Consider the following 12,260-nt stretch of genomic DNA (forward strand, 5'->3'; position numbering starts at 1 on the left):
CACACACTGAGATCTGAATTCTCCCTATACATCATCAGAAACTCAGGAATTAAACAGGCTTGGTTAGAATGACTTTTTTGAAAATATGATGCTTTAGTATTTATTTATACCAAGCTTTCTCTTGTAATCTTCTTCAATCTATTACATTAACTAATATAATTCACTTTTAACTATAAATTATAATAAAAAAATTATATAAACCATGGAAGCTACAAATCATGTAGTTTCTACTTTATGAAAAAGCTCTTGTCTTTTTTTTAATTTTTAAAAATATTTATTTTTTAATTTTAGGTGGACAAAATATCTTTATTTTTAAAATTTTTATGTGGTGTCGAGGATCGAACCCAGTGCCTGGCCCATGCCAGGCGAGTGCGCTACCACTTGAGCCACATCCTCAGCCCCTCTCATGTCTTTCTTGATGGAAACTGAGTGGGGTCTTTTGCTGCAGTTCAAACCTAGCCTAAACTGCCCACCAAAGGGGGTTTACGAGCTAATGACATCAGTAACCTCATCCTCACAGCCTTCCTTGAGTAAGAAACAATTACAGCTGTTCACTTGGGCAAATATGGGGGAGTAGTAACGGGAGACCACTCACTGGGAAGCCCATGTCTGTGAGTTGTTTGATCAGCCGACTCATGATCCAGGCCTCATCCTGCTTGCCAGATGTCTTCATGCCCTGGAATGAAGTGCAGGCAAGGTGAAGGGCCAAGAGTTGCATTTCTCCTAGAAACAGGAGGCAGCTGAATCTCTTGATAATTTAGAAGTCACAGGATCTTTTTTTTTGATATACTTATTTGTAGATGGACACAATGCCTTTTAAATTTTTTTCTTTTTGTGTGTGTGTGTGTGCTGGGGACTGAACCCAGGGCCTTGTGCATGCAGGGAAAGCTCTCTACCAAGTGAGCTATATATTCCCAGCCCTGGACACAATACCTTTATTTTATTTACTTATTCTTTGTGTGGTGCAGAGGATTGAACCCAGTGCCTCACACTTGCTAGGCACTTCTGAGCTACAGCCCCAGGCCTGGGGGACCTTTTTGTTAGTGTTAAATTGTGTTGTACTCCATGAGGTCCCTGATAGTACTTGTGACAAATACTACAGAGAACTGCAGGGTGCAGCACCAGGTTGGTTAATATGTGTAACTTATGGACTTACAAAACCCAGGGTGATTATTTCCCCTTCCTAGGGAATCAATTTGGCTTGTCACAAGAGCATACCACTTTCTTTCTTTTTAATTTTTTTTATAGCTGACAGAATGCCTTTATTTATTTGTTAATTTTTATGTGGTACTGAGGATTGAACCCAGTGCCTCACGCATGCTAGGCACAAGCTTTGCCACTTTGCTACAGCCCAGCTCTTAAAGAGTACTACTTTCATTATTAAATAATCACAAGGAATGTTCCAAATTGCATGGTTTTGTCCTTTTACAAACTTTACTCTCAATGGAAAATACAGGGGGTTTGTTGCAATGAATGAAAGGGCAAGAAGAAGAAAACAAACCTTTTAATTTTATTAACTATTCGTCATTTGTAACCCTCAGGTGAGAGGAAAGGAGGAAGAAGGAAAATGTCAGAGAGAGAATAAGAAAAGGGGGACAGGTCACCTACAGGAAGAGAGAACCCAGCAGGAAGGCCCAGAGCCTGGAGAGTAACTTCCCTCTGAGTCTGCACTGACAAAGGCTCTACTGATAAATCAAGACAATAAACAAAACAAAACAGAAATCCTGCCTGTAGTTCCGCTACTTGGCAGGAGGATGATTTGGGCCCAGCATTTCAGAAGCAACTGGGTGACACAGTGAGACTCATTCTCAAAAAATGAACAAACAAAAAATGCCCCCTCTAAGAATACACCTCACTGTGTGTTCTGGAGCAGGAGCCTGCTGTAACTGTGGTAGAGCATGTGGAGCGGCCTTATGCCTTCCAGCAAGCAGTTCATCTAGGGCTGTTTCCGCCATTACCATGTTGCTGAAGCCACACCAAACCAGAATATGTTTTATTTTTATTTTTTTGGTACCAGGGATTGAACCCAGGGGGTGCTTAACCACTGAGCCACGTCCCCATCCCTTTCTGTTTTATCTAGAGTCATGCTGGGTTGCTTAGGGCCTCACAAAGTTGCTGAGGCTGGACTTGAACTTGCAGTCCTCTTGCCTCAGCATCCCAAGCTGCTGGGATTACAGGCATGCACCAAAAGGCCCAACAAGACTACATTTTAATTAACCAATTTGGTTAATTCTAGTCCCATTGTAACTGATTACCTGGCAGCCCAACCATAAAGAGACTTCTTTTTGATGTCTGCAATCACTTACTTCTACTACTGCTGGTAAACGGGGCCTGGTTTTAGTTCCTGGATTCTGCTTATTGCTATGTTTTTCTAAAATGTTCTTCTAAAGTAAATTTTCTTTACAGTAATACATTCACATGATTTACAAGGAATTAGAACATTCTACAGAACCCAGTATGTGTACATACATGTGACTCTCCCTTACAAAACTCTAAGTGTACTATTCATCTTTTTCAGTACCTTACCTTTTTTACTGAACAATGTATTTTGCTGAACTCTTCATATCAACATACCTGAACCATAACCTATTTATAGATTTTTCTTTAAAAATGTGCAGTTTCACACCAGACCTGGTGGTGCATGCCTCAACCCCCCAAACCCCTGGGACTGTAGGCTTGGGGCCATGGTGCCTGGTAGGGCTGTCAACCCTAATGTATATTCATCAGTATTCAAAACACCCTAATATTGCACCAAAGACAGTTTAATAATAAATATTTTAAAAATAATATCAGTACTTCTTTTTTTGAACTAAAGTTTTATATGATGCTCACATATTCTTTTGCCAAAAAAAAAGGCATAAAACTTGAGATTATTATGCTGTGAAATTGAAGATCACCTTCTCTGTTGTTTTTTATTGGTTTCCGGTTGTTTTATTTATTTTTAAAAATGTTTTGTTTTAGTTGTTGATACAGTTTCTTTCTTTCTTTCTTTATACATGGTGCTGAGAATCGAACCCAGTGCCTCACACATGCCAGGCAAGTGTGCTATTGCTGAGCCACAACTCCAGTCCTGGTCTCCGGTTGTTTTAAAAACCATTTTCTAGGACTTTGTTAAGTATCAAAGAGATCAATTCTGTGATGTGAGTTACAATTTTTTCCCCTGCCTGTTATTTGCACTTTGTCTCTGATTAGCTTATTTTCTGTTATGCATGGTTTTTGTGTTTATTATTGAAATCTAAAATTCTTTTATGGCTTGAAGATTTTAGTCATAGTTAGAAATGTCCCTCCAACTGCAATATTGTTTTTATAACAATCATGATTTTATATTTCTATATTTAAATTTGTGATGTAATTGGAATTTATCTTGGTGTGAGTTGGGGGTTCAGTATCTTCCAGATGGCTTCTCATTTATTTCAATACTAGTTAATGGTACACTTCAGCTATCCAACTTTTTAGTTTGGGAACCCCATTATACACTAAGTCTTAAAGATTAAACATCCCAAAGAACTTTTGTTTATAGATGTTGTGTTTATCAACATTTACTGTATTTGAAGTTAAAGCTGAGAAATTTAAAAAAAATATTTATTAGTTTTATTAAAAACAGCAATAATAACAACAGAAGCATTACATATTAACATAATTTTTTTTGGGGGGGGGTACTGGAGGTTGAACTCGGGGGTGCTCTACCACTGAGCTACATCCCCAACCTTAAATTTTTTTTTTTTTTAATTTTGAGACAGTGTTCATTAAATTGCTCAGGCTGGCTTCAGACTTACATCTTCCTGCCTCTGCCTGCTGAGTTGCTGAGATTATGGCCATGCACATGGTGCCTAGCTATGAGTAACATTATTTTAAAAAAATTTAATTACATTCCTAAAACACATTTCCAGTGAGAAGAACCTGCACTGTGTTGCCCCTCTGTGACTCTGAGAGGTCTGGCTTAAGGAACAACTGGGCTCTTATATTTCTGTATGTGCTCTTCCTGACAGTTCCACTTGTGTCCCCTACAGGCCCATGTGTTGAAGGCTGCTGCCCAGAGTGGCATTACTGGGAGGTAGAGCCTAGAGGGAGGTTTTTGGGTTTGGGGCTGGGCTGTGCCTTCCTCCCTGACCCCTTCCTCCTCTGACTTTCTGGCCAGGAGGTGTGCAGCTTGGTTCCACCATAGCTTTCACTATGATGTGCTGCCTCCCCACAGGCCCAAGGCAATAAGGCCCACTGACCAGAACCTCCAAAACTGCTAGTTCTCTCCTGTAGAAGCACTGTACCTACCTTTTGAAGTCCCTTTTTGGGGGCATTGCCCCAGGAGCTGCAGGAGGAAGTGCTTTCTTGGGAAGCAGCATTGTTCCACAGGTCCCCTTCCTCGTCCTCCCACTGGCTGGGGCCCAGGTTCACTTCATCCCCACCACTGCCCCAGCCTTCTTGCATAGATTTGGAAGCTGGAAGGAGAGCAAACAGGAAATATCAAATTCCCTCCCTAAGGCATGTGGAGTTTTGCTCTAATGAAATCCGGGGAGGCGGGGAAAAGTGGGTACAGTATGATCCACCTTCTCACACTTCCTTTCCCTGGTACCTAAGAAGGGCCTTTCTCCTCCCATCATGGATGACGCAGATACACTTGTGTTTCCTCCCCTGCACTCCAGGTATCTGCAGTCCATGCTGTTCCAAACTTCCTTAACCAACTACACTACCACTGTGAAGCAGTGTGAAAGGAACCCTGCAGCCCTAAGGAGTGCGTGGCAATGTCTGTACTCTGTGAAAAGGCTGCTCTGAATGAGGCCTCCTGAAAGTGTCTTTGCCCCCACATGGCTCTGCTGTCACTTGGTCTAAGCCAGTGGGCAATATGCCATGCGGCCAGTGCTTCTCAATCCTCACCACAGTGGCAGTCGGTGGGGATCACATGGCAGGCTGTTGGCCTAGGGTGTCTATCTGTATTTCTGACAAGCTCCCCAGGAGATGCCCACAGCTCCAGCACAGAAGCCTAGCGCTGGGGAAGAAGCTCAATATTTCAGGATGCTACTTTTTCCTCTTTTTAAAAATAGAAAGTGATTTTTGGTGTCAAAGCATCCCCATTTTCTAGTTCTTGGAAGAACTAAAAAAGGGCAAACTAGGTGACTGTGGATACCCAAAGTCTTTAAGATGATGAAAATTTGACATCTACGAGGTAGATAGGCACATAACTTGACCTCATGGACAAGTTCTAAAAACAAAATACACTGCTTCAAAATGGCATGTGAATTTAAATACCCAGAAGTTCCCTTATCCTTTAGCTTTGTAACCAAAAGCAACAGAAATGGACTAAATACTTCTAGCACAACTGATGGATATCTGGAACATACCATCTACTGTCAACAAAACACAAAATCAAATGGAGTTATATTTTAAGATCTAGGACATCTAACAACATACAAAGAAAATAAGATGCTTTCTGCAGCCATGTAAACAATTTTCCCCCTGGTACTGAGGACAGAACCAGGGGTGCTGTACTACTGAGCTATGTCTCCCGCCCTTTTTCATTTTGAGACACAATTCAAGTTGAGGCTGGCCTCAAACTTGAGATCTTCTTGCTTTAGCCTCCCAAGCACCATTGTGCTGGGCTGAACAATTAATTTTCACATCAGACTTAAATCAGCCATCTTATAATTAGGAAACCCCGGACCTCACCCATGCCGGGCAAGCGCTCTACCTCTGAGCCATACCCCAGTCCCATCTTTTTCCAAGTTGTTTTAAGTATGAACAGGAAGACCCAAAGTGAAATTTTGTTTATAAGATGAAAATAAGGCAAGAAGTTTCAGACCACTATGAATATGTGTTTTTAAGACTCATCTCAAGGAAAAAAAAAAAAAAATCTGTTCTATTTGTCTTCTTTGATGAATAAGTTTAATCAGCAGGCACAAATACTGCAAAGGAAGAGTGAGAACTGCAGTTGGAGCCCTCACTGAAATGCTGGGGAACAGAAGTATTTCAGATCATTTTTGGATTTGAATTATTTACATGTACATAAGTGAGACATGAGGACAGGACTCATGTCTAAACTCAAAATTTGTTTGTTTCATATATACCTTATTCATACAACCTGCAGGTGACTCTAGTAGCTCAGTGTTCCCATCTACCTGTGCATGTGGCCTGCAGGTGACTTTGTGTTATTTATTTTCTATACACCTGTGGAACCTAGCATATGAGGTCAGGGTGGAATTTTTTTTTACCATGTGGCCACATTGAGGCTCAAGGATTTTCAGGTTTTAGAACACTTTGAATTTTCAGATTGAGGGTGCTCAACATGCAGTATATGTTTAGTATGTTTGATTGCTTTAATTTTTTTGTATTTTTTTTTTTTGTTTATAGCTGTAGATGGACAGAATGCTTTTGTTTTATTTATTTATTTTTTATGTGGTGCTGAGAATTGAACCCAGTGCCTCACACATGCTAGGCAAGTGCTCTGACATTGAGCCATAACCGCAGCCCCTATATTTATTTTTAAAAGGAGGAGAGGATGGGATTTCTGTTAAAAATTCATTTATGTTCATGTGTTAGATGTGGTAAATATTTCTTTATAGTCTTGGTTAAAGTTAGTCCTAAAGTATAAATAGATTGAGGTATACTGTTTCCTAATACTTTAATTTTTAAAATTCAGTTTGGTCTGGGGCTAAGTGGTAGTGTGTGTGTGCAGCATGTACAAGGCCTGAGGTTCAATTCCAAGCACCAAAAAATAAATGAACAAGTGTGACAGCTTAAAAAAGGAAAGTGTTTTCAAATCCAATGAAAAGCATCTGTCTACATAGAACGCTTTGAACCATTTCTACATCCCTAGATCAGGGCATGCAGAGTGCTTGGCTCACCTGGCTTGCACAGGGCTGGGGTGGCAGTGGGAGCACTGGCTCTTCCGAATGTCCCCGTTGACTCAGCAGGGTGATCTCCCCACCCGCTGCCACTGCTGGGTGGCTTCCCCCATGCGGCTGTGCCGTTGTCCACCAGGGTGGAAGGGGGGGATGGCTCCCCCCATGAGTTTTCAGCCTTTGCGTGAGCACTGGGCATTTCTCCCCAGCCTGAGGAAACTGAAAAGGGTGCCAGAGAGGACATAATAGGAGTGAAACAGAAAGAAAAAGTAAAACTGCCATCCAATTTCCAAAATCAACTCAATGCTCATGATTCTGCACCTGCCACAGTTCAGGTCACACTGCTGACAGCTCCTACCAGTTGTAATTTTCACAGAGTAGGTTATCTCAGCAAGAGAGATGATCAGATTCCAAATAGTAATTGAAGATTAGAAAACAACACCAGACTTTGCATGCAAGAGAAAGCTTAGGGTATAAAATAAAAACAGTTAAAGCAAATTTTAAATGATTTGGTCTCAATGGGAGTATTACTACCTCAATGATAAAATTTATTACTTTTCTTACTAAAGGCAAAAGGAATCAGTTCCCTTGATATTCATTATTCTGATAACATGCAATAATACTGATAACAAAAGAACATGCAATCTACAAATCATTTTAAATTACAAGCTCTAGGATGAGCAATAGATTATGCAAATTGTTACCAATAACATGGAAGCCATTCCTGATTACCAGCAACTGCTAACAGTAATGTTGCCTATAATTATACAGAAAATAATGCATATTGGGGAAAAGCTTTACAAATTGCAGGAACAGAATTAAATCAAGAAAATTAACGTAGCTGATAAAAATTATGGATGCTCTGGGAAACTAAAAAATGTGGGCATTGCTAAAGACCAATCAGCTATAAATATACTGATTCACTGTAACTAAATGGAAAATTCACCTAGAATTTGTCAATCTTATATTTCCAACTCTTTTAAAAGGCCAACATTACAAATAAGATTTTTTCCCCCTTTTTGTACCAGGGAATGAACCCAGGGGTGCTTAACCACAGAGCCACGTCTCCATCCCTTTTTAATATTTTATTTAGAGACAGGGTCTCCCTGAGTTGCTTAGGGCCTCGCTAAATTGCTGAGGCTGGCTTTGAACTTGAGATCCACTAGCCTCAGCCTCCTGAGCCACTGGGATTACAGGAATGCACCACCATCTGGCCAAATAACTTAAACAAGTAAAAACTAATAAATATTGGGCTGGAGTCGTGGCTCAGTGGTAAAGAGCTCGCCTACCACATGTGAGGCACTGGGTTCGATCCTTAGCACCACATAAAAATAAATAAACAAACAAACAAACAAATAAAGGTATTATATCTACCTATAACTAAAAAAATTAAAAAAAACCTTAATAAATATTGGGACTATAGTAATTATATTCCAACTGGTTTTTATGGAATGTTTTTAATTTCTGTTAAAAGCAGCAGCAAAGTCTACAGAGTATTTTTATGTAGAAGGTAAATGATTCATAAGCTTCATGTAGCCAAATGTTAGACATAAATATAAAAGCACTTGTGTACTCAAAAATCAAGAATACATTTTTTTTCTATCTTAATACATACACAATGCAAACCTACATGCACTTCAGGGTGAGCACAACATCACCATCCAAGGTTCTAGGAAGTGCTATGCAGGTGTAACAGACATTTTTCGTGCAAACCAAGTATTTTCAGTAGACAAAAAACAATTATAAATAATAATTTATATTATTTAATATAAATATTAACATATTAATATATTTATACTGTAATATTAAAATACACATAATCTCCATTGTTCAGTGTTTACTGCTAGAGTAAATTTGCTATCCTTTTTGTTAATAATGTACAGGGAGTATTTTAAACTTGGGTTGATGAGGTAGAACAAATTTTTACTTACATTTAAGATATAGTTGTTAAAATTTTAAAAGTGATCCTCTTGGGCTGGGATGTGGCTCAGTGGTAGAGCATGAAAACATGTGCTTGGCACACAGTTCCTGGCTTACATCCCCAGCCCGAAAAACAGAAAAAAAAAAAAAATCCTTCAAATAACTCAATTTTTTGCAAAATATTTCTATACTGTGACCTCTGGGATCACTGCTTCTGATTTCAGCTTCTCTGATCGAACAAATAGTTGGGAATCATAAAGTACCAAAACACCACAAGGATATGTAGCTTTCATTTCATATTTGAATATTTCCCCCACCTTTTTTGCAGTACTAGGGATGGAACAGAGGGCCTCCTGCACACCAGGCAAGCATACTATTAGTGGCCCCAAACAGAGATTTTTGCCTTTCATCAGATTGGAGGGACCAGGAAGCTGGGGAAGACATGAACTCAGAAAAGGCACAGGGCAAGAGCTACTCTTCCCCTCCTTCAGAATCCCACTGTGAACACGACAGTCCTGTCAGTGGCCTGCACTCTCTCTTCTACAAAAGCAGAAATCAGTTCTAGCTTATTCCATGGACCCAACTAATGTAGTTTCCTGAGTGTGACAGGGAATCCTTCTTGAGAAAAGGGTTAGTTAAAAAGCGGCCAGTCATAATTAAGTGAAAGAAAAATAAAGGACTAAAAATTTAACTGACTAGCATTTACTGAACGCTTGTGATGTACCTGGCATTTTTAGGTACTGACTGAAGCATTAACAAAGCCTCTTCCTCTGTGAACTTCATATAAATGTGCTGCAGCACTGGATGGCGACTGACTGAGGCACATTTCCTATTTGAAACCAAGATGGCATTGCTGCTCTCAGCTGGGAGCTCCTTATACACAAAGGCCGTCAGGTGCAAAGCATCCTCCTTTTCCAAATGCTTTGTCCTGTAGGCATTTGATGTTTCTGTTTCATATCAATGGATGCTCTTTGAGAGCCCATTAGAGGGGACATTATTAGAGTGACAGGGGTCCTGCTGAAAAGCCATTCCCTCTGGGGCACCATGTCGCACAGGCATTAGGAATGGAGACAGCTAAGTCTTGATTTTAGCACACCAGTATAGGTTTCAAATTATCCTTTCTTGTTAGCACTTGGGAGGCCGCATTGTTTTCAACTGCCTTAGTCATCTATTTTGAATTGAAGGTACATACAGCTAGAGCATTTGTGTAAGTGGTTCATGCACTGCATACATTGATATGCATCCCTCCTACCTCTGTAGCAGGACTACCCACTTACCAAGCCCCCCAAAGCACAGGAAACCAAAAAACAACCCAGTGCAATCCCCTCACTCCAAACAACCCACATCCACAAAAAGCATAGATCATGCAAACGACTGCATGTTGCTTAAAATGGAATTACTTCTGCCTGCTAAGGTCACTAGAAACGGTTCCTGGATTTGTGGTGTGAAAACAGTTGAGCTGTAAGAATATACTGCTGATTGGTTTAGGTGACACTAGTTTTTGGTACCATTTTTACATCAAAGAACAATAACCAAACTTTCTAGGACAGGAGCTCTTAAGCAAGGGAGTTGTTCTCTAGCATCTGTTACTGGTGAGACACCTAACTAGGGAGAAGCTCCCCTAAATTCAATTTCCCCAGGTTTTAGTTTATCAAATTGAAGTCATGCCTCTATTTTTTTTGGTACCAGGGATTGAACTCAGGGGTACTTGACCACTGAGCCACATCCTCACTCCTATTTTGTATTTTATCTAGTGACAGGGTCTCACTGAATTGCTTAGTGCCTTGCCATTGCTGAGGCTGGCTTTGAACTGACGATCCTCCTGCCTCAGCCTACCCAGCCACTGGGATTATAGGTGTGTGCCACCATGCTTGGCCTAATATTTTGTAATATAATTTTAAGACATCTGTGTTACGCTGGGTATTGTGGCTCATACCTGTAATCCCAGCAATGTGGGAGGCTGAGGAAGGAGGATTACAAATTTGAGGCCAGTCTTGCAGCAACTTATCGAGACCCTCTCTCAAAATAAGACCAACATTCACAATACTTTCCCTCTGGTTTTCTGACTGACATATGGACCTAATACTTTATTCCTATCCAGTATTGAAGACAGGTAAAATTCCATGACCCCACTGGGCTGCTAGCTTAGCTTGGGTGGCGTTTACACTGGATTCCACATTTGACCTTGGGGAGACTATAGTGTTTTCTCTTCTCCACACCAATCCCTTTCAAATTATCTGTGCATTTTTGGGGAAGCCTGATAGAGTTCAGGGATGAAAGAAATCATCTCTGAGGGTTCTCCTTGTATCCCCATTAGATTCAGAGTTACCTGTGAGGTAATTGTGCTAAACAGTTATAGCACAATTACTGTTCTGTATGTCTGCAAGTTGATTTTTAAGTGTCCCAGAATATTTATTTCTAAATGTACTGGGTAATCACACTGATAAGTAGTTTTGGGATCTTTTTTTAATTCTCTCAGAAACATAAGTAAAATGCTGTGTTTGCATTTTCTTGCTCTTGTCACTTCCCCACCAGTGAATGAAATGGCCTGCTTCTATGATGCGTAACAACTTCAGGTCCTGTTTTGCTCAGGTCAGACTAAGCCATTGGGGTGATGACACCAAGAGGAGTGCCTCTTGGGCCAGGGGATACAACTTGGTGTTCTGCATCAGTGGGCCTCGAGAGCCCTCCTTAGGTGGCTTATAGGCTCCAATAAAAAGAAAGGCACAGGAAAATTTCTGTAGATTGTTACTATTGTTCTACCTCCAGAATAGGGTTGAGCCACGTCTCAGCAATCCAGTTATCCAAGGTATACTGCATTTCTTAACATGATATCAGTTTTTCTCAGGTTCGCAGATAGCTAATTAATATCAACACAAGCATAAGAAAAAGATGATTGACATATCATTTGCTCCTATAAAACTGGATATGCAAAATGTTATTGAGAAACCATATTTTGTATGATGAGGGTGCAATACCCATAAGTGACAATGATCGACATTTAGAAAGAAACTTAAACCCAGAAATATAAAAGGCAATTACAGGCAGCTGGGGTGTAGTTCAGTGCTAGAGCATTTGCCTCCCATGTGCGAGGCACTGGGTTTGATCCTTAGCACCACATAAAAGTAAGTAAACAAAATGAAGACATAGAGTCCATGTATAACTAAGAAATATTTTAAAAAAGGCAATTACATGAAATTAGCACAGGACAACAGCAAAATTGCAGAATACTTATAAAACACCAAATTTATAAACGGCAGAAACTTCATAGGCAGACAAGTGGGAGGCTTTGTTAGGAAGGGGGATCCCAGTGGAGCTATGGATAGGTACAGCTCCAGTCTGTGGCTAACAGGCACCTGGTGGGCACATGTGCACGGTGTCGTCACTGGGCAGGAACTGGTGTGAAACTTCTGCCTACCTGTTCTTTGAACATGCTCAAAGAACAGGTAGGCAGAAGAATATTGCAGAGTGACAGGCTTCGAGCACTTGAAATCCCCCAGAGTGGTA

At 40.4% G+C, this 12,260-nt stretch overlaps 1 protein-coding gene across 9 annotated transcripts in view; it reads right to left on the bottom strand.

The window, feature by feature from the left end:
• Positions 1-12,260, bottom strand: part of Tnrc6c (trinucleotide repeat containing adaptor 6C) — a 123,764-nt gene that overhangs the window by 26,553 nt on the left and 84,951 nt on the right. For all 9 annotated transcript variants that reach the window (XM_078041551.1, XM_078041546.1, XM_078041552.1 and 6 more), the window contains 3 exons: positions 6,837-7,052; positions 4,270-4,436; positions 596-676 (listed from right to left, as the gene is read on the bottom strand). In XM_078041551.1, the coding sequence (XP_077897677.1) occupies positions 596-676; positions 4,270-4,436; positions 6,837-7,052 (464 nt within the window). The remainder of the gene's footprint in view (positions 1-595; positions 677-4,269; positions 4,437-6,836; positions 7,053-12,260) is intronic.

The sequence above is a fragment of the Ictidomys tridecemlineatus genome, chromosome 3 (assembly GCF_052094955.1).
Source record: "Ictidomys tridecemlineatus isolate mIctTri1 chromosome 3, mIctTri1.hap1, whole genome shotgun sequence".
In the NCBI taxonomy this organism is placed as follows: domain Eukaryota; kingdom Metazoa; phylum Chordata; class Mammalia; order Rodentia; family Sciuridae; genus Ictidomys; species Ictidomys tridecemlineatus.